This window comes from Acromyrmex echinatior, chromosome 8 (assembly GCF_024713525.1).
Source record: "Acromyrmex echinatior isolate Ae372 chromosome 8, ASM2471352v2, whole genome shotgun sequence".
In the NCBI taxonomy this organism is placed as follows: domain Eukaryota; kingdom Metazoa; phylum Arthropoda; class Insecta; order Hymenoptera; family Formicidae; genus Acromyrmex; species Acromyrmex echinatior.
Window position 1 is genome coordinate 3,058,318 of NC_141859.1, and position 24,274 is coordinate 3,082,591.

At 34.3% G+C, this 24,274-nt stretch overlaps 1 protein-coding gene and 1 long non-coding RNA gene across 7 annotated transcripts in view; one reads left to right on the forward strand and one right to left on the reverse strand.

Annotated features, from left to right (window-relative positions):
- Positions 1–24,274, reverse strand: part of LOC105150136 (inactivation no afterpotential D) — a 115,616-nt gene extending 91,342 nt beyond the window's left edge. The window contains exons 1-5 of one of the 6 annotated variants that reach the window (XM_087408614.1): positions 24,069–24,274; positions 23,716–23,786; positions 22,875–23,257; positions 22,662–22,787; positions 22,374–22,489 (exon numbers count right to left, since the gene is read on the reverse strand). In XM_087408614.1, coding sequence (XP_087264740.1) covers positions 22,374–22,489; positions 22,662–22,787; positions 22,875–23,257; positions 23,716–23,731 — 641 coding nt within the window. In that variant the 5' untranslated portion in view covers positions 23,732–23,786; positions 24,069–24,274. Of the gene's footprint in view, positions 1–9,979; positions 10,269–20,749; positions 22,297–22,373; positions 22,490–22,661; positions 22,788–22,874; positions 23,258–23,715; positions 23,787–24,068 lie in introns of those variants that run through there. The other 5 variants (XM_087408613.1, XM_087408617.1, XM_087408618.1 and 2 more) reach the window with 5 other exon arrangements.
- Positions 2,361–3,743, forward strand: LOC147908682 (uncharacterized). Its single transcript, XR_015545922.1, has 2 exons — positions 2,361–2,451; positions 3,049–3,743. It is a non-coding gene; the product is annotated as an uncharacterized LOC147908682 (long non-coding RNA).

A 24,274-nucleotide genomic window follows, 5' to 3' on the forward strand; every position in this document is an offset into this window, starting at 1 on the left:
CAGAATACGCTCGCTGTCAAATAAGCTTATATCGCAGCGTATTAAAATTATTCTAAAATCCAACATCTAACGCTCAGCAATTCATTCAATAAATAACATTTCTCAGGAACAATGTAATTAAAGTTTAAAAACTTGTTTTCTTGAAACTCTTTTCACCGAGCTGGCAGCAATTTCATCTTTTTCAATTATTTATCGCCTACAGTCCTGCTACATTATTTCGATAACTAAGTGGAACTGTAAGTTTATATCTCCTCGACATTTTCGTTACCGCGAGTTTCGCTCGGGAAATATCGCACGCGTATGCACGTTCGCAGAATATGAGACGATAAGAGCCGCGGTATAAAAGCGTTAAAACCGGAAAATAAAAAAGTAAAAAGCACGTACAAAAACAGAAAAGAAATTCTTAAAATCCATACAAACATATATATGTACACACACACACACACACACACACACACACACACACACACATCCAGGTTACGATTTGCGTGCGCGGGAAAACGTTTGTGGCGCGCAATTCACGTTTGTGAACGTGAATCATTAAATTTTGTTGATGGAACCGCCTTTACCACTTTACCCGTTCGCTTTAGTCAAGAGGGGAAGCACGCGTGCTTGTATACACGCGCAGTTTCGAAATTTGAAACTTCGTGATAAGGAAGTTTGATGACAGAGGAGAGGATGCAGAGAGAGAGAGAGAGAGAGAGAGAGAGGGGGGGGGGAGGGGGGAGGGACATATTGGCGAAGAACAAAGTAAACTAAAAGTGAGAAAGGGTGGTAACGTAATCACACCGAAGTAGAAAGTTTTCAAAATAACGCGCCCCGTTATTTCATTCATACTGGAAGCAGCGCGCAATTGCATTGAACTTCTCCATTATCGATCTCGAGGGCCTCTCTCTGTGTCACGTCTCCCAAAAATTACTCTTGATTAATAATGAAATGCGACGCGCATTTTCGAATAATCCGATAATTGCTTTTTCGTTTACGCGGAAAATTGTGTCGTTAACTACGCACATAAACGACATGCTTGCTTGTTTTTATTTTATTCGCTTTGGCAATCACGTCAGATCTTTTTTGAATCCATTGTTTAGCAATCCGTTCATTGGTACATTTGATCATTGTTTGAATATAATAACGCACGCAAACAAGTTTATTTTGTTGTGAAAAAAATGAACTTACATTTACATTTGGTATAATAGATTGGAACTCGAAATTTATATTAAAAAATTATAGTAAAAAAATATATTCTCCAACAGCACAGTTTTACATTAAATCTGATACATTACGCCAAACACAAAAATGAATTTAATCTTTTATTTTTTTAATTCTAAAAAAGTTCTTTTATTTTGTTATCATTAAAAAACTATTGTACTAAAGATACTTTTAAAGATCTTTCATGCTACATCGACATTTTTTCCCACTTTGAAAACATCCGCAAACTTCAATCGCTTTATTCTGTACTGAATTACTTAATGATGACTTTACGGATTGCCAAATATTTGCTCACAAGTATACATCTTCACTCTAACGTTTTGGTTTAATTCATAATTACATATATGTGTTCATAACGAAATTATTAATCACTCAAAGCCGCAAAGCGTGCGTATGGGAAATCACCGACGAGAGAAACACGGTGTTAATCCATTTTCGATCGGGCGTTACAAACGTACGAACATTACAGCTGGCCGTTTTACGTTCGCGATTTTCGATTGCATTTTCAGCAACGGCACGTTCAGTCCGTACGACGATAAAGGAAACGGGTAACTGGAGCGAAACAACTTTTTCCTCTCTCCCTCTCGCCTCCTCCCCCCCTCCCTCTCCCTTTCACCCCCTGCACTCGATTGGAAGCGAGTTAATCGCCGCTGCAAGATTCGCGGGCACATCGATCTAGATAATCGAATTCGCGAGTGCACTTTTATCCGCACGATCCATCGGATCCAAAGCATCCAATCCTTCTGCCCTTGCTCGCAATCCCTCTCTCTCCACCCTTCTCGTTCTCGCACTGCAAATATAATTTTCCCTGCTCCCGCGCGAGTCTGAGATCGATATATACCACCCTTCACCAAGGCAACCATACGAGCGACTTCGCTCTACTCCAATGTTCTCAAACTATCAACCTCACACTCTCTCCCACCATCACCGACGGCTATCCACTGCCACCGCCACCAATCTCTTCTCTGTTTCACCCCCGCGCTGTCTTTTTTCGCGCGACCACAGTCTAGCGAGTTACGTGCGCTTGTGAAATTATCCCCCTTCTCCCCCCCCCCCTCGAAAGCTGCACGAAGCAAGGTTACAAAGTGCAAATTGTACGTAAAGCACACAAAGAAGTGTTATCGAGTAAGAGTATCATCTGATTCGGGATCGCGATAAGCTTCTGGATTATTTTCTCCGGATAACAACCCGATCTAACGAGGAGAGATGACTGAAAAGCTCTATCGTGTCTGCCGAAATTGTGTAAGCGGAGATACGATTATACGGTGTAGCGTTTTGCGAGGGCAAATGTTATACTTAATATTATATAACCATATTATCGCTTGAAATATATTATACATTTAGAATTTTACTCATAAACGGAAATTAACGAAAAATAAGTTTAAGTGTTAATGATTTATGTTTCATGTGTTTCAAGATCTATGTTTCTAAAATGCCTGAAGGAATTCGATAGAAAGAATAAAAATATTCTAGAATCATTTCCTACCAAAATTTGTTATTATGTTACGCTCTAAAAAATATCGGTGTAGATTTAACATCTCTGATGTAGATGTAAAACATCCATGCGGTATCTATATAATCCTTACCTGTGTTGATATTAATACATGATATGGATTTAAAACCTGTAGCGTTTATATCAACACCATCATAGTGTGGATTAAAATCTACCGTGGTGTTAAATCCACATTATTATTGATATCAATATTAACTAAGAATTACTACATAGACATCGCTATTTTTTACAGTGTAAAATTGTACTTGATTTAAAATTATTTTTATGCTTAAAATAGCGAAATTTATTTAATCATGCGTGCATATTAAAATAATTTAAAATTGCAGAACGAGGAAAGAATTTTGAAAACGGGGAAAATTCTATCTCCTAACTCAATTTCTTGTCCGAGGTAGTAATGTTGGCTCGATTTCACGGCGATCCGGCTCACGGGCTCTGGTTTCCCGGTCTGAAAACTTGTCGATGTGGACTACAATGGCGTTCCGTACCAGTGATACACGACTATCAAATTGCACCAGCCAGGCGAGAAAATGCAAGCTTTACGCAATCACGAAAGCGCGAGGGAATTTTTCTTCGTTGCGAGGAAAATCCTCGTTCTGTCGTCGCGTCGATAATTACGCAATAAAAGAGCGATATTACGCCTGGAGTTGTCCTAGTTCTGGCACATGCATGTGGCGGAATACGCGCATATATATTCCCGAGAAAAGCAGAGGCTATATCGGATTATCGATCGCGTGCATTTTTTTTCAGCCGCATAAAAGATTGATCGATGCCGCTTAAACGCCAAGGTGTAGAACGTCGACTTCCAAGGTAAAAAGAAGACATGATTCCGCGGATTAAGCCGACGCCGTGTAATCCCCTCAATGAGAAACGCTCCAGAGCTTTTCCGATATGTAAAGTTAAAAAATTATCAAAAAAGTCATTCAAACTTGCATGTTCTATCTAGATATAAATTAAATATACAGGATATTGTCCAGGATAAGTCCATTGCGAGCGTACAATATTTTAATAAAGAAATATTAAAATAATTTTAGAGACAGAAATATTAATTTTAAAATATGCAACTTTCTATTCAATTGTTCTCAATCATAAAGAATGATAATCCATTTTGTGTTAGATTGTAACAAGACGACATATAAGGGTGCATTGCCGTGTTACAGACGATTTATTGTCATCATAGAATATATAACGGAATATATATCTAATATTTAAAGCCTGCTTTAGATGATCTACAATTCGCGTCGGATTTCAAGAAAGAATTCCATTTATAATACAATTTTATACATCACACTCCCTTTTGACATATGCATTTCAATATATATTTACGTGTGTACATATATTCTGATTCAAATGCTTTTTATATAACATGGCACGTAGAATCATAAGTAGAATTTGTGAATGGAATTCTAAAGTTTGAGAGTTTATAGAGAGCGTCTAAAGCTTTATTAAATGAATTCACACCGAATACTCTATTCAAATTAATTTCAGCGAATGAACTATCGTTGCTTTTAAAAATTTACTTGTATTAAAGTTTACTGTACTGTAATAGAAAAATTATTAGGTGTTGGAATTAATTCGTAGCGTTTTTTAATGAAAGAATGTTATTTATTTCACATGAGCATTAAAAAATACATTAATGAAAGTACTTCCCATCACTTGTAAAACGCTACGAATTAATTCCAACACCTAATATTTACATAAATTAATTTATTATTAAATTGCATTCATACTATAAAATTGTTGTTAATTCATGTTGGTAAAATTTATTCGTATATTATACACAGGAAATGCGAATACAGCGAATATATAGCATTCGATCGAGCGAGAGGTCGCCTAAATAATATAAGCAAATTTTTTAATATTAAAAAAACAGTTCCGAAAAATCTCGTTTATTATCATGCAGCGATTAATTTATTCGTAAACCATTATTAAATGTTTTGGAACAAATCAATTCCATTATCTATTTTAAACTCGTATAAGAACTATATTTTGTAATTTAAAACATAATTATATTTCAAAAGGAATAAAATTATATGATTTTAATAAATCAAGAATATTATATATATATTTTATTAGGTGTTGGAATTAATTCGTAGCGTTTTTTAATGAAAGAATGTTATTTATTTCACATGAGCATTAAAAAATACATTAATGAAAGTACTTCCCATCACTTGTAAAACGCTACGAATTAATTCCAACACCTAATATGATTTTTTTAATAATCAGAAAAATGAAATTCAATTGCTGCAAGAAACGTCGCAATTCATTTATTTTTCTTGATTTATTAAAACCATGCAATTTTATTTCTCTCAAGACGTGAAAATTCAAAAGAGAAAAACGATAATAACAAATGTTATATTATCAATCTCAAACTACAGATAAATATATTTAATGATTAAAAATTAAATGTTGAACACGGGATTTAAATGACATAAATTGCTTGATAATATACTTATATTACATTGATCCTTTTAAGAGGTATAATTAATCAATTAAAATTTTTTATTTCTGAAATAGATTGAACAATTAGTAACAATTTTCTGTTAATAATTCGATTAGCTAACGACTGTGACGTATGCTGTAGTTGTAAGAAAGCAAAATTATCCGAGTTATGAAAATCGATAATAGATCGGCACGTAGCGTAATTACAGCGCGCGAACTCTATGTGATATCGAAACCAATTTGGATCGCATAACTCTAAAACTATTATAACCTCGGTATTTTTTTATTGGAATTTTCGTTTTTAACATTACGTACGATTCTCTCTCTGGAATATAGTATTAAAATATATATAGCGATATGGAAACCCTCCGTACAACATTGATCAAAAAGACATTCGCATTTATACTAGTAAATTTAATTTGCGAATCAATTAAATGTTACTAAAATGTCCATTCGTCATTGTCAGTTAAACTAAAACTCCAAAACATAGACGTATACATCAATTTTTTTCGAGATATAAATCGAATGTACATTCTCCATTAGTCTCATTTAATTTGTTTTAAAACTACGTCGGTGAAATTATATATATATATAATCAACAGCATAATATTCATCTATTTCAATTAATGTCAAATGTCAATGTGTCTTCATTCTGTGCCTCCCATCATATGTCAGGCACTGATGTGCCGCACTATAATGCTTGATTCATCATTCATACATATTGTTCTCGAGATTCATTTTCATAAAATTACAGAACGCAATCTAAGTGGAAACAGGGACTATTTGATTCCTTCCATCGATAAATCTCTTCTCGCTAATGGCTTCAAACGTTATGTTGCATAATTCATTACAGCATCCTGATTATAGGGAACGATGTGTAATATATACAATATTCATTATCACTCACACAAAATTGTGTCGAATTCAGAATTTTAAAAAATGTTTAATATATTCAATACGTAAAAAACTTGGCGAATTATTATAAATTTCAATTAATCAAAATATTAATCTAATTAATCTAACTATAAAAAATATCTCTTAACTTTTCCGTTATAACAGAAGTCAGATTAAGTTTAGGTTTCAATTTTTTAATCAAACAAATAGAGATCTCATTTTCTAATTAAAAATTTCTATTATCTAAAGCAATGTGTATATCCCGAACAATGTGAAGACAATAAATGATATAAAATATTCGCTAATTTCATGGAATAATGTAATTTCGATCGTAAAACTGCACGCACAATTTGCTTCGGTAATAACAATCGTGGTTAAAATTTCATGTACATTATTACAGCAAATTAAGCAGATGAAATAGAAATTTAATTTAATCTCATTCGGGAGCAATTTAAGATTAGGAAATCTGCTCCACCGAAAAGAATTTCGATTGTCACTGTGCCGCAGTGGAAGCAATAGATACGTACATATAGCCGCGACTAGTCGAGAGGATGATACGTATCATATGGGGATCCTGGGACCAACTCGTAGAGCAACGTAATCGGGATGAAAGCACAGTTCATGTGCACTCATCCCCCATGTCGAGGGTTCTCGTATCCCAACTATAATTGCAGAAGCGGCCGCCCGCTGTGCAGATATTACGCTCTCGAAGCGGTCCAGCGATTTCGCTTAGATCCAAACAACGATGACATACACGGCCTTTCACCGTATGATCGATCGCGGCCGATTTTTCCCCAAATACAGGGAGATTGATCGCTCGGTCGAGTAACGGGGCAGAAAATGTCGACCGAGAAAGGGAATGTAATGGAGCGCAACTGATATGATTTTAAACTTCTCCCATTACTCGAATTTCATCCGATCGAAGAAGTTGAATTTCAAGATTTTGCATTCTCCTTTGTTCTTTTTCTTCTCCCTCCCCCCCCCTCTCTTTCTCTCTCTCTCTCTCTCTCTCACAACCTCTCAGCGCAAGATCTCGCATCTTCCGCCATGCTTTTAATCTCAACTTCATGGTTAATCACTTAACCGTTAAGTGCATGCTTTAATGCAAAAGGTGATTGAATTTTCTCGCATATAGAATATAAGCGATATTCTTCGTTGAAAATTGGAGCAATTTTTTCTTTGTACAAGAATTTGATTTGACAACAAAATCTTCGAAAAAAATTTCTGCATTTTCAACGTTTAGACGCTTTATTAATTATGCTTCTAGTAAAAATTTTAGTTTAGGTAAAATCCATTCCAAATTCGTAAAGAATATTCCATATGACATATTTTAGTCTCCATATGTCAAGTTTAAAGCACGACTGTGTAACTGCAACCATTTATTCGAGTTAAATTTTTAATTTGCGAGATTCTCTTTATAAGTACTTCGTTTATAAGTTTTTTCAAAGAAGAGGAAATGCAATCAAGTAAAATCCACTAAGTAATCATTACATAAATATCTTTCAGATTAGCGCAAAACACATCTACCACATCGGTGTAATTATATACTGAGAAAAATTTCTGATTGAAAATGGACGAATCAGAATTTTCTGATTAAATATTATAGTTTCTAGTTGAGATATAATCCAATTATGATAACCGGAATTCTGATTGATATAATCAGAATCTTATTAATTCATTCATCTTCAATCGGAAATTCTTCTTCCGAGTCTATTTAAAATAAACCCTGACAAACTCTAATTGGGACTTAAGAAAGTTCGAATTGCACGCAAATGGAAATCTTTCTTCAGAAATTGATAAACTGTAGTAGTCTTCCTCGAAGACACTGGATTTCTTTCACGTAACGAGAGATTGATCTACGTCGAAGCAGAGAAAGAATGTATATGCGAGAGTACGAATATCGATCCACGAGGAGTGAAGCGAAGTATAACGACACGAGCCATCAAGCATCGGAGAGTACGCGACGGGACCTGACCGACTTTGCACCTCGTTAAAATTGCATTAGATAGACGTGGGGGAAAAAGACGTCGCGCGCGACGTCCGCCGTCTGAGAATATGCACTACGTTGAAAAATGTAAGCAAGATGCTTAAGTAAGAGCGGATAATCACGCCACGCTCGGATTACATTTTACCCTAACGGGAAGCAAAGCTACTTGAGCGGGAAAAAGTGAGCACAACAGGAACGTTATTTGCCCACTGAATTATGCAACGTCATATTCCTAATCAAAAGAACGAGGAAAGTTAACCTGCTCATTAAAAGTCATCGCGATATCCGTGCAAGGATATCTCACTGGAAAATATACTCTACAAACACAAACGCTTTGATGTCTGGTAGCTTCCTCGAGCTACTCCCCGTTCTGTACTTTCTCGAGTATTTGTAGAATATTATTGATCAATCTCGATTCCTTTCAATCATAGATTCAATTGCGAAATGTAAATATATTTTATGTCTTTATGTTAATCCTTAAATGCCTTTCCAGAAAATATCTCTCCGGTTTTTTTTTCCAGTGCTTTTTCATTTCTTGTAACTTTTTTATTAATAAAAATACAAATATTTGTTCCGTATCGTTATGACTTTCAATATCTAACGCTTCAATTGAAAAAAAAAAGTTGTTAAAAATATATTTACTTTTATGAAAGTTACAAGGTATCAAATTGAATTGGATATCCAAGTGTGGTGTTCTCGTGTGGCATTTAAGGATATAACGTATCCAAGTGCGTTATCCTCGTAATGTGACGTTTGAGATCTGTATTATATTATGTGTGCTAATATAATATAAAAAATTTATAAGTCGAAGATTTAAGTGAAAGACTTTAAATTGGAATCGCAATCAAGATTAGCAAAGACTAAACTAAAGGAAAAGGTTTTTATTAGGTTTGCTAATAGTAAGTTTGCGTGATAACGTATTATCACGTGACTTTTTCAAATAAATTGATAACCGAGGTCAGCGCTAACGCAATACGGTAATATAATTTGGTCGTTAAACTCGATGAGTTTAAATACGATACATCGCGGGTGTCCGGCTAAGCTTTATTATATGATATCTATGGCATAATTAAACTGTTGTTTCGTAACGATATGAAACCGTATTATAAATTGATTAACGATATTTAACGATCTCTCCTCGAGGCATGTTACGCGCGGAAGTATAAATGTTGAACTCGATGTATTTACATGCACGCAAAATTGCAATTTCGCTCGCGGTGAACCGACGATGCGCTCGATGAACACTAACGTGCTGTACGTTGGCCAGTATTTCGGGCATTTAATGTTAACATGAAACTGTCTGATGCGCGCCCTACACTTTGCATTCAATTACAATTTTCCATGAAAAAAATTTAAAAAATTTTCTGCAATTGTAATAAAAAAAAAACATGAACGTAGTATGACGGGTCGCATTTCCTAAATATTTATAAAAAAGTTTATATGCAGATATAAAATTTAAAAAAATAAAAAACACGAACAAATAAAAGATGTCAGATTAATAAAATGTGTATATATTTAATATAGTTAAACAAACGGTTTGACTCAACAAAGTTGTTTTCAGCCGCTATAAAAATTCAACAATCAAATATGTATGAAAAAATATGCGAAACATGTCATTGAAATACGTAACACGGAATTTAAAAAATGTCACAATTAAATTAAAATTTGAAATATTTTTTTAATTAATAATTATAATGATAAAATAGTTAGGTGTTTCAATGACATCATGTTTTATGCAAAAACTTTCTTATTATTTTTTATACATATCCGGTTGTTGAATTTATAATAATTAATTGAAGAAGACTTTGTTAAGTTGAACCGCTTATTTAATTATATTAAACACACGTTTTATTAACTTGCCATCTTTTATTTGCTCATTTATTTTCGGTTTTTTTACATCTTATATTCGCAAATAATTGATCATATTGAAGACATACCTGCACTTCTACTCCTGTTAGGCCTGATCCTTCCTCTCACGATTCGCAGACAGCATTCGTAGCGAGGAACACGTAGATCTCGCGTTAGCCCCGAGCAATATGCATAATTAAGGGACGGCCGCTTTTTCCTCACGTGGCACATTTGATTATCGTAACGTGCACCTTGTCTATTTAGGATATCGCGCCGGTAGAACGTTTTCAAAAAAAAAGTTTCAATTCACGCGCGAGTTGATGAACTTCCTTACTTTCTGTTACAACAAAGATTATTGGGATTGCGAAATCGCGATTACTGCAAATCGAAACAAAAATGACCGCCGTCTGTGAGAAGCGATTATACTTCGAAGATACGATGGATTAATTACCAAAAATAGAAAAGCACGAAGACAATCATGTTAGAAAGTTTTAACATATGTAAATAAACGAAGACCATATTCGGAATAGGATCAAGCATTTTGATATCTAATATTTTTGTGTGAATTTTTACAAGTTTAAGCATTTCTTGATCTATTTTTCCTTAATAATGTTAGAAAAGACTCGAAATAATATATTAACTATACAAATCGTGAGCGACGAAGTTCTGGAATTGAAAACAGAAAAGTCAGCGTTGCTGCGCTGTTTCGGAGTTTTAAAACGATACAAACAAGCCAAGGATCAGCCAAGAATCTAAGGATTTGTTTGCGTTTGCGACTTCTGTAAATCTGATTACATGAATAAAAAGATTGATATTGTTGATTTTGGCTCGCACCAGTTTTTATCTCATCAATTTTAAATCAATAATCTGTACATCTATATATACGTATATATGGATTTTACTATTTTCATATTTTATGACGGAGCAATGCGCAACTTTTTTTAAAGGCCATTTTTAGAAAATCAATTTTAGAAACAGAAAAAATCTTATAGGCAAATTGCAAAAAATTCACAGGCAGACCATGAACTGCAGATTGTGAATCATTGTGTTTTATATTTTCTTAATCTTTAATAGAGAAATCTAAAAGCTGTTGAAGTTGCAAACATATATTTTGAACTTTTTCTAATTTTCGCAAATATTGTCTCAACAATAAACTCCTTTTAAGCTTAGCGCTTTAATCCAAACTTTGCAAAGTAATATGAGAAAATCGTAACATACTTTGGTGTATAAAACGATCTCTTGGTATGCAAGTCAACTTGGTAAAATCATATTTTTCCTCGAAATAGCCACGTCGGGAGAAACATTTCCAAGAACATAAACACGTAGCACAAATGTGATGGAAATCACGACCGTAATGGAAAGAGCAAGAACATCAACTACACATGTATTATCGTGTCGAAAAATATATGTCGCGAATATATGGAAAAAAATGTTCCAATTGCCGTATGCCCGATAAATCAATTCTCAAGCTGTAAGCGCGTTCCGATTGAATGTACGACGTTACGGTGATTCGGCGAAATAATGACTATTGGAAATATCGGAAAAAGGGCAACGACACCACGAGTTATCGCAAAGAATTTCGTTATTAAGAGAACGAATGTGACGCTCCGAGATCCATTTTTACTTCTAAATTCACTACCTTCCAAGTTTTATAGATAATTTATGAGCACGTTTTATAAATGTAATAACTTATGCATATGCAGTACGCGGCAACATTACCGAGATCTGATTAATTCTTTATAAAAATATAATGCAAAGGAGCATAAAATGTTTCTTGGTACGGAATTATAATTTTCTCAGAATACGTGTACATTTATATAGAAATAATAATTAATTTTAAGTATCGGTAAAAAGAATATATACTATATATATATATATATACAATATATTTGTTAAATTCATAATGTCAAATTATACTCAATTCGGGTTATTTTTAATTATTTCTATAGGTCGCAACTGCTTCTATTCAATATGTCATTAATTTAAATAAAATAATGGAGTTAAATAATTTAACTCAAGAAAATAATGAAATTTCACTCAACTTTGGTTTATTATTTACCAACTGCATACAAATTAATATGGTTGTTTACTTTGAAACTAACCACAGCAATAGATTGGTTTACATTTTGACATACATGGAAGTTAAAAATAATAAAATGTTTAATTCAAAAGATTGGATTACCATTACTCCTTTGATTCTTAACAGTGCAAGTGCAATTTTTGTTGTTGCAAACGTCTGAAGCCCAGTTCCTCCAATGTAAGATTAACTTTAATCTCGATTCAATTTACTCCTTATCTTTTTCTAATTATAAGAAATTAGAAAAAATTAATAGTAAGTTAAACCGAGATTAAAGTTAATTTAACATTAATGAAACGTAAGATACCTGCTGTAAGTATTTTTAAATTTTGTTTCTTTTGTTCGGATTAGGAATAATCTCATGGTTGATAGTCTCATAAAAGTCACAATAAAATCAGTTACGTGAGAAATAAAGTGTCACTACCAAATCAAAGATAGAGATATACGCGTACAAAGGAAGGATTCTTTACATTCTTCACCGTTACATATGTTAAGACGTCACGCAGCCGTAAAACCTTGGCTGTAGAGTGATCGCCGATTCTGCGTTACGTAAGTGTAAGTAAGCTTGTCCAGACAATAATGGTACACAAGGATCGATCGAGCAACAAGTGAAGAACGCACAAGAATTTGTACGAGGTGCCTGTTAACAGCATGCTTATACATTACTCTCTCGTAAGCTTTTCTTTAACGAGTCACAGCGATCGCGACAAAGGAAGAGCACAAAATTGATAGGAAGACTTAAAACTTCTTCCCTACTTCCTATGTAATATATACTTTAATTCTTTAATATATAAATCATTTTCATTTTTCTTATATTACTCTATTTTTAAACGTAATTCTATGTGCTAATAAAAAAGTCACAAAGTTAAAAAAATATTAATAATGGGAGTATTAAAAAAACAATATATCTACCGTCCTTATTCTTTTCGCAAGTTAAATACAATTCAATTACGATATATGTCTAACGATAATTATTATCAATTTCGAGGTATTTTTATCGAATAATTTGATTTTATTCAACGAATTATCTTTATCCTTTATTCTAAAACATGTCGATCGTAATTACGCGCTTTTATTATAAAAATTCCAATTTTTACGCCACGCAGTACAAAGAGGAAGGAGCAGCCGTTCGACAAAAGATATTACTCATTAATATATTTTCCGGCGAACAAGAAAGACTGCATCAACTGAAAGGAGCATTTTTTTTTCGTGCCGCGGGTGCACGAAAGAGCAAAAGGGAGATTATATTGATCCAAGTTACGAGCTGCTTATCCTGAGCCTGCCCTGGAGTCATTCACATATACTCATAATTTCCGTCAGTGAAATGTACATATTACTAAAAAATTTTTGTTATCAACATTCTCGCGATCGGTATGTCAAAATATATAATGGAAAAATTATTAATATTTATTTTTTTTTAAATAATAATTATATCTTCGGATTTCTTAAATTAAAGTCAAATAAAATCCGTTTTAGACATTCTATAATTCGCGTTATATTTCGATAAAATTCTACTTATAATTTTATGCAGCATGTACTTTAATATTTATGTATTCTAATACATGTATTCTTTATACATGGACGTATTTTACAGTTTCCGAATTAGATGGCAGATAGAATCACAAGTAGAAATCTATCTCTGACATAAATTACAGATTATCCCTAAAGTAGATTTAACAATAGAGTTGCACTTAGAAGTACAATAATATGTATACATAACAAATTTACTATGCAAACAACGCGAAATAAATTTTGAGATTGATTTCAAAATGTAATTATACACCGTGATTAAATTAAGATTATTTATTGAGATAATGCTAATAACCATAATTAGCACACATAAAATTTCTACTGTTTGAAATCAATACTGATGATTGTTAAATTGTACAGGATTTAACACAATCTCATATTTTTATTTAGTTAAGTTCTATAATTATATATGCAATCCAGTCATGCGTTCGCTAATTGAGCAAAGTAGACAATTAAAATATCATACTATATGATACTGATAAAAAGTTGGTAAAGAAATAATTATTGCATTGAAAAAAAATTTGTTGAATTAATCTGAAACATGTATATAATAACTAGTCTCTTTAATAAAATATCAACGATTTGTAATTTTAGTTAACCAAATAAATTAAGTAAATAAATTAAGTTTGTAAATATTCGATTATGATAACCAGACACATGGTTGTATTGTATGACGTTTAGTTGCATTGTCAGTTCTGATGAAAATAATTTTTGATTAAAATACTAATTTAACTATGATAATCTCATCTTATTTTTTTCTATGAGAAATTCTGTTTAATTTTATCAATATTCTCTTAACCATAGGTCATTTTAATCCAACCTCTTGCTCTTTTCTCTTGTAATCGTATTAACCAGGCATTGAATATTATTATTACAGCTACACTAATCAAACTTTAGTTATCCTACATAAATGTTTTGATTATGTATGTAATAATAATCAGAAATCTTGTTTATTTTCACAAAACTTTGCTTAACCAATCATATTTTGTTAATTCAATCATGATTGTATCTTCCATATGGAAATTTCTGGAAACCCTTATAAATCTAACTCGGATATTTTTTCAGTTAAGAGATTTTAAATAAAAAAATAACTTTCGCTGTTCTGTTCCATTTATAATAAATGCGTATACGAATCCTGTTTTTATTATTATAAAGAATTACACATGAGATATTCTCACATATACATGTGTAATTCTTTATATGAGTATCCGCAGTATATTCAACTTGAATCCGTGGATTTCCTAATTGTAAGCTCAAAATGACTGCGGATTAGTTACCTAATGCGATTTAGAGCTAATAAACAGCTTGAAATTTTGCAGGTGTAATTATTAAACGATTGTTTGTGACGATAACATAGCTCGTTTCTCGCAACACAATGCCTGTAATCGTCGGATCATTACAGTGCTGTGGCGTGGAGGCAGTGGGTTAATCAATTTCTTGCCATGGTGTTGACCGCGTTGAAAGAAGCGTGTTAACCATCGTTATCGTGTGATCCTATCGCACATCCCGGGCATGATTGGATGGATTTTCGGTTAACGTACAAGAATAGAGTATAACTAAACTGGAACGAGAATAGAATAAGGTTGACACTTTACGAGATGTTTCGCGATAAAATCATCGTTACTCGCGTTACATATACCGTAACGTTATTGATCTTTGTTTACAGTAAAAGAATGACACCGCGAAGAGTTTATAAAAAAAAAGCATTCACTTAAACGCGCGAAACAACATCAGTCTTCCTACTTTAAGATTAGCTGGTAAAAATTAATTTCTCTAAATTTTGTCGGAAAAAGAAAATAAAAGGAAACGCGAAAGTTTTTGTTCGAAAAATGCCATTGCTTTATTGAGTACTATAATTAATATATCCTCCGATACGACGAAAACAAGCAAAAAATTTGCGTTTATATCTTCCATATAAGCTACTTTAAATTTTATTGAACTTAACTGAATTAAATATTAGTAAGTTTTCAAAAATTCAGGCTGCAAAAAGCTTTTAATTTTTAATTACTTATCGTTAACTATTAACTGCACTAATATTTTGTTACAGTAAAACTTGAACAAGAATTTTTTGAACAATCTATCTATATTAAAACAAAGTTAAATGACTAATATATTATATCCAATATAATATAATATCCAAATTATTCTAAATAAACAAACAACCTTGTTAATAACTAATATAATATTAAAAGAATCAAAATAAATGCTATAACTTCATTATAATTAATATCGAAATTTTCCAGCATAGTTTTTCAGAATTTCCGACGTTAACCAAGTACTGCTTTAATTATCGTAATGAATATTGCCGTTTGCTTTAATGAAGATCAACGTGCCAGAAATCGTCAGCCATAATTAGAATTTAGCACGAACACGTGCGGCTTGAATGCTCCCAACGAAGATATTAAACAATTATGATTTTTTAATGGTAGTAAAAAATAGTCGAGTACACAACAAATGTGCGACATTAAGTGCAGCTTTTAAATTGCTTCGCTTTTGACGAGAGTCGCATTACCGCCCGCATGTAATACGTTATAATGGTTAAAAAATGCACGCGGCGAAAGGGTTAATCAGCAATTTATTTTCTCGCAAAAGTTACGCTTTCAAATCAGCTTACTTGAGTTTGTCTGCAACTCTTTAACAGCGGCTATTACCGGTCCGCTGAAAAATGCAAACCTCATCAAATTCCTTACGAGCTCAAAACTCTGTTCTCGATAAAAACTTAAATTAAGAACTTTCCGTTATATCGTTTCGTAAAAAACATGAACGTTCTCTAAGGTACCATCGCATCGTCATGCTGCGAAAATAATTTTCAATCGTTTACGTTAAAATTCGCTGCATTGTAAATGTTTTATGTTATCTGAAAAGCAATCAGAATGCAGTGTAGTTTTGTTCGTGTATGAACATTGTTTGATTCGGTGATGAAATTTGTCTCGCCTTTATCGAACGAACAAAGCACAAAACGCGGCTGCGGCACCCAGGTCGACTCGAAGTGTAAACTATCGGGGATACTGATCTCTATTGTTACTATATAACGCACGATACCTGGTTAACGATATTGACCCTCTTACGAAACATTTGTTTTAGAACGCCAACGAACATGCCGCAATATAATAATTTTGATTCAACTAATGATTTAATTATGCTTGGACTTGACAGCAACTGTATGTTCTAGAAATTCTAGATAATTTTACGCGAACAGTGAGAGTACGGAAAGATGTACGAAAACATGAAGCTCTGAAAATCCGGCCTGAAACAATTCCCGTTTCATCTTTTGAGATGCAAATGAAAGTCAGGTTTGAAAGCGAGAAGCCTCCTCAAAAGCGTCAATTACTCATGATTTAATTCCAAACATGACGACTTTTTAACACATTTCCCTCTGAATTTTCGATCAGTAGTTCTACGTGTAACTATATTTCTTTTATGAAAATGATGAAAAAGAAAAGAGTGCTGATATAAAAATCACTTATTGGAAAGTGAATTACAAAGAGGGGTCTTTGCCCGTTCAATAGACCTCTTGATATGTTTTTCTTCGAGAAAACAATCTTGTACCAATTTTTGTAAACTACCAATAATCCTATGTCCAATATATACTGTTTAACAACAAACGAGATATAAATATTAATAGTGAAATTTTCGAATTTTCGTACTCAATAAAATTCTTCATATAAATTTTTAAATTAGGTAAGCATGCATATCGTATTGCAGATAAAGAGAAATTTTTACAGATAAAATTACACATCGTACTCTTTCGTAAGAAAAAAACGATGCAAGTCGAAATTTTTCGAATTTGTACTCTAAATACATCAATCATCAATCAGAAAAAATGAATACAAGTTGTATTCAAATAGAAAAGAATTGAAAAAAAAATGACAAATTAAAATAGAAATAGTTTTAGTAAAACATAACAAAATTAATACCTACATTATTTCTAAAACTTAAAACTGGAAATAAATAATTTGTGATTAGCTTTTAACTTTAATAGCCGTAAATAATTAATGTTAAAATATAAAAAATAAAATAAAATACGCGATTTTCTTTCCTCCCTGCTAAACAATTTTATATTTTTGATATTACTTTTTTCTTCACAGAAGTGCGATATATAAAAATAAATATTACGATAAAATAATAATCTCTCCATCAAATAAAGTTCTTTTTTACAAACAAGTCCGGCGTACAATAAAAGTGCGTTTTAATCGCTGCTTTCACAAAGTTTCGGTGAGTATACTTGAAATATTTATACATTGTTACTAAAAAAAAAAAAAAAATACGAACGCAGTGTAACTGGCTAATAATTCACTCTAGACTTTCTCTCGCGCGCGATAAATTCGTTAACGTACACAACGCGACGTGTCGCAACGTATTAACTACACCGAGCTTTTTTGAAAGCTATACGTATAATGCTGTATATTTCATTGGATGTGCATTCGATAGTGTAACTAACGAGCCTCGTTTTTACATTAACTGCACAAAAATTTGAGAGAAATTTTACTCGTCTCCATATCTTAAAAAAAAACGTGAAAATATTTCAAACAAACATGCATCGCCGTGTGCAAATCAAATGAACATTTATGACAATGTGTCATAAATTATGCAGTCGATCATTGTGAGTTCGTTATTATAATAAAAGATAAAACTTGATGAAGAAGATAATATCTAAAACGCCTGATTAAAATATTAATTTATTCGCAAAATTTAATTACTGATATTCCTCCACTGAGACTGTTTATGGAAGCCTGCAGTATTTTCATTATCGATTCAATAATTTGTGATTCTTTTTTGATGATACGTATGAAAAAAAAAACTTTAAAGTATAGACGAGTGCGCAAAAGAAATAGATAAAAATACAGAAACTTTAACAAGATGTTAATAAAAACAGTAGTAACACAAATATCGTAATACACAGAAAGAAATTTCGTTGAAATATCTAAAAAAAACTTTAGCTAGACACAGATTTGAAAGTAATTATATTAGACTATCAAAATAGGACTGGAATATCAAAGCTTTCACAACATTGTTTGAATTTCCTACATATTTATTTTAATGATTCGACAAAATTATTTTTAGATTTTCATATTCATCAAAATTTTTAGATACTTCACACGGAAAGAACAATTTTACTGAAGTATTTAAAAAAGCTAGATATAACATATAAAAATTTAGTCAGATATAGGTCTGAAAATAATTTTATTAGACCATCAAAATAATTATGTAGGAATTTCAAACAATAGTTACAAAAAAATTTAACATCTTTTTCTACATAATTACTTTGAGGGTCTGACAAATTATTTTCAGACCTATATAGCTAAATTTTCAAATACTTCAAAACCATTCTTTTCGTGCAGAAAAATCATTTTTTCTTTTTATATAGAGATAGCATAAAGGATAGTATAGTATTGTTTTAAAGTTATCATTAGTATATATTTATAGAATTCGAGTGTTAAGGAATACGAATGCTATAAGGCTGCCACTCTACTGCCACTTCTCATTATCTATGCATACGCGGGAGTGATGTCACTGGACAGATTAATATATGAACAGCAATGATTCCATCGCGTGCCGACAAATTTTCGATCGGAGGAGACCAGTATACTCATTCCTGGACCAGAGAAAAGTCACCATGTTTAATTTCGCGCGTCAACGTTGACGCGCGACGACACGTATCGCGGATCCGCGCACCACCGGCTATGAATCCCAGGGCATGAATAATACGCGCATCGCGGGCTAGAATAATTTCACGTTGAATTCAAATCCGGGATCGATGAGGCCTACTCCCGCCGACGATCTAACCCAGTTTCGCCTACGAGGCGTGTACGGGCCACGAGCGCTGCCACGTCTCTCGCTTTACGGAGTAAAGCCGCGAGTCGATAAAAACGCAATTTTGCGCTGTTCGTTAGCGTGCTACCCCTAGCTCGCAAGCAGAGCGCAACGGTGACGTGGAGAAGTCTGAACGAATTGTAAGTCCACGTAATTTCCACTCGTTCATTCGCGATTCGAAAGTGAGCGAGCCAATTCCGCCGATTGACCGTAGCGTTTGTCGCCGCGCGATTTCCTTTATTTGCGATCATTGAATAATATTATATAACTGCAGGGTATTACATGTATTTCCTGACGTGATTTATTAATGTATTTCGTCATCACAGACATACATTTATAGAACGATTTTGCATAAATATCTACAAATTTAATTAGGTATCGATCTTGTTAGATACATATTTAGTCAGATACTGAAAATGATTTTGCTGTGTCGTCAAAATAATTATATATGACGCCCAAGCTGATTGCTAAAATGTCAAAACTTTGTACAGTATGACTTATCATACTTGAGATTCCCTCCTAAGAATTTTAATGACTCAACAAAATTATTTCCATATCTGTATTTATAAAGAACTGTTTTGCTGAAATATCTAAATTTAGCGAGATTTAAATTTTAGAAAATAATTTTGTTGTGCCATCTAATTAATGATGTAGAACGCTCAAACTAAGTTGCTAAAATTTCAAAACTTTCTGCAGCGCTGCTTATCATGCTTAAGATTCCTATGTAATTATTTTGACGCTTTAATAAAGTTATTTTCAGATTTGTCTCTATACGGAAAGAATGATTATGCTAAAGTATCTAAATTTAGCTTCGTACAAATCTGAAAATAATTTTGTTTGATCGTCAAAATAATACGTAGGACACTCAAACTAATTACTCAAATGTAAAACTTTTTGCACTCTTGCTTATTATATTTGAGATTTCTATGTGATTATTTTGATGGCCTAATAAATTTATTTTTAGATCCGTATCTAAATGGAAAGAACAGTTTTGCTAAAGTAAGTATCTAAAAATTTAGATATATAAATTAGAAAATAATGTTTTCGGACCATCAAAATAATTATATAGAAAGCACAAATTAGTCAAAACTTTTAACCTTGCTGATCACATTTGAGATTTCTTTGTAATTATTTTGATGATCCAACAACACACTATTTTCAGATCTAAATCTAAATATATTATATACTTTAGTAAAATATTTCTTTCCGTAATGTGTATCTTGCGACTGTCGGCTTTCGCCGAATAATTCGCATCTGTTCTCCGCATCACATTTACGCACGTTTGTCGTGGGAGGAAGAACGGAAACCGAGAGTGCCCCGCGAGTAAACGTAAATGATACCGGTGAGCCGATATGACGTGACGCTTCTCACAGAAGACGGGCGCGCACCACGTGAGCTATCACAGAATAACGTAGACTTTGTTCCATTGTTCACTCACCTCTCCGTGCGTAACAACCCCCGCACGAAGTTGCCCCTTTACGAGGGCGCGCGGTTGATTAACGAGAGCATCGCGTGAAAGTGCGGCGCACCGCGAACGCGAACGCGGCGAGGGTTCGCATGTCACCTCAGAAGAAACGTGATTCCGACACGCGTATTCTTCTCTCCCTCTCCCTCCCTTCCTCTTTCCTTACCCCTCCACGAACGTAGATTAATCGAAGAGGATGGCAATCAGCATTCGACGGACGGAGAACTCGGCGAAGCTTCCGGACGACAGCGAACGCGCTGCTCCAGGTGCAGTTTCGGCATGGCGCGGAAATGTGGCGCACGCGGGGAACGCACTGCGAAAATCGCGAGAAACTCCAGGAGAGGGGGAGGGGGGGATGGAAAAACTAGGAGGTGCACCCTCGCATGCGGCGACACCACACTCGGCGCGTAAGTAGGGCGGGCGGGCGAGCGGATACGCGTGATTAGGCGCGTGGGTGCGTGTAAGGTGCGTGTCCGCCGCGTGATAAGAGCGCGTATAGGTGAACCGCTCCGCGACCTTCGGTCGACGAAGGTTCGTCGAAGACTGGTCAGCCGCAGGGTGGGAGGGCTCTTTTTCAAAGGCAGCATTTTCTCGACGACGACGGCGGCGGCGTCGACGGCGGTGGCGGCGAAGCTTCCGGATGGAGGGTAACGGGCATGCGTGTGACGAATGGCACGATCGGCACCGCACGACCGTGCACAAGGGTGTGCCAGAGAGAAATGCGTGATCCGGAAATGATAGCCCGCGATTGCTCGTTCGCTTTGAACGCGTTGTGCGCGAAGACTCGCGTGTTTCCCTCATCCCCGAGTACGCGGTTTACGACGGCGATATAGATTAGGCTGCCTGTGGAGCTTTGATTCTCCCTCTGCTCTCTCTCTCTCTCTCCTTCACTCTCTCATTTTCTCTCCCCAGGAGCAATCAAGGAATCGCGTTTCGCTCTCGCCGAACTAAAAGGGGATCGTGTTTCTCCGTTGGGTTCATGCATTAACAGCGAATTTCCGTCGAGATTTGCAAACTTGATAACGGCACGTTATAACGACAAAAAGTAATTGATACGACGGACTTGACTTTTTGCTGAAATAAAGCTCGAATGAACGTAGAGAACCTCTTACGGGTATAGCATAATTCATGAAAATATTCTTGACTTAAAAAAAAAGAGTATATTTCTCGAGTTCTACTCAAAAATGCCGGTTCAACCGCACTGCGGTAAAGCGAAGTTATTGGATCACCTGATATTGCGCCCACTCACGGATCATCTCTATTTCCCACTTCAAACCCGTTATCGCGACACAATCTTTTTACTGACGACTATCAAATGCTTTTTGACATTTGGCGAGACTTGTTATCTGATTGCATTGCTAAAAACATATATATACTCAACTTAAAAGTTTTTTACTCAAATCCCTAACGCCACTAAAGCGAAAATGTTTATCAAACTTCCAATCGTCGAGTCTTTAAAAAAGAAACATATAGCTGCTATTATATATCAAAATAGCGATATTTATTATATATAAAGTTATTAAAATTTGCAGGCCCATCTATTTTGAAAGCATGCAGCAAAAAACGTTGAGAAAAATAAAAGACTAGGTCGACTTACCAGCCTGCGATGCCGTTGGGTTGTATCTCTTGTAAGAATATGCCAACCTCGTTCTTATCTTTGCTCCGAAGTCCGACTACGCTGAATCCCAAACTAGTTCCTTCTGGTTTATATAACTAGAAAGATATAAAATCATCTTCATTAGCGAGATATTTTAAATATAATTTTATTCTGATTTTTTTCCACTCTTTACTTAAAAAATGAACATGACAGATGCTTTAATGATATATAAAGAGTCACTCTTAAAAATATTCTATAAAAAAGTTTCATGTTTTATGAAAAATTTACCTGCACTGTAAATATTTGTCGTCCTTTCGCCGCAGCTTCGATGACTTTTTTAAATTCCTTTGCATAAGTAGGTGTTGTTATAGGTGGCATTCCCATAACTTCCGAAACAAGACTGGGACTAGTAACCTGTAACAAAATAATGACAAGTCCTGTAATAGATGCATAAAAGTACATAGTTGATCCTTACAAAATACAACGATGATACGATAATACCTGCGCGCTCGTGTCTTCGCTGCTACTGTGCAGTAACGGAGCGACAGGAACTCTCTGATCTTCCAACTCGCTACTGTCTTGATACAAATCTTGATATATGTTCGGTCCGAGAGGTTGCACCGGTGTAGTTGGAACAGAAAGCTCCAGTTGTCCACTGATGTTAATGTCAAAATCGCCGGGTAAAATAGATGGATGATGCGTCAGTTGTGTATTTAGTTCAATCAAGGAGTCCTGAATGGTGACTATGCTACGAAATACTGGATCCTCTAACAACGAAATTAATGATTTCAAATCCTGCGACGTGTGCATCTGCAGTTTAGGATCGTCGCAATCTTCCACCCGTTCCTGTACGTGCTCCAGCAGATGGAGCGCCGTAGATATATCTGCAACAAATGATAAAACATTAACTTAGAAGTAATAAGTTGATAGAATGAAAGGCGCAAGTTATATTTATTAAAGCTTTCTATAAAATGAAATAATTTTTATCTAGTCGGGACTTAATATTTTCTAAATTCTTGGAGTAGAATCTCAATCTAAAAAATAAAAATTAAGCCAGTCTTAAAAGAGAACGGTTCATTTAAAATTTTTAAGACTTCACTCTTTAGAGTGAGATTTACTTTAAAAGTTTTAAAGAATAACTTAATTTTAAAAAATGTTTAACCAACACAGATATTTAAAATTAAGATTTCTTAAAATATCTTAAAGACCTGTCTTATCATGATTTTGACATGCATGCTGTCTGAGTATTACCAAAATTTGGACCAAAAAGTTACCTCGATTTTAGTCCAAAATTATTCCCATTTTACAAAATAAAATTACAAATAATTCTTCTGATATTTACCTGCACTGAGTGGCATGATGACTTCCTTTGTTCTCTAATCAGTACCCAAATTTATACAAGTTCTTCGCGTACTAAAACATGAAAAAGATAATATTTCATGGATGTATTATAAAAATATTGAAATTCGTTGAGAATCAAATGCGTCGCACAGACATCATTTTCTCTTAACCTCAAAATACAATAGGACATTCCGGATGTTCGCGAATCGAGAATAATACGTTCCTCGAGAAGCACCTCGATAAACGATTAATTGTCATTAAGCGTAACATCGCCGTAAGCACATCGCGAATCAATATGCGGCGGCGGAGCAGAGCCGCGGAATCGTCCTCGAGAATTCCAGGTACAGTACTCACCTCGATTGACGGATCGCGCGAGAAGAGAGAACGCGCGTTTTTTTCCGCGAATGCGATCCTTACAATCTCACGCGATAACAGAGCGATCGCATTACAATTCACAAGCAACGGCCGATTGCATCCTGGAGTCAGCTGACTTCGTCAAACTATATATTGCGTTATCGAGCTTGCCTCACGTATCACACGCAAAGAGAGTCCGGAGCGGG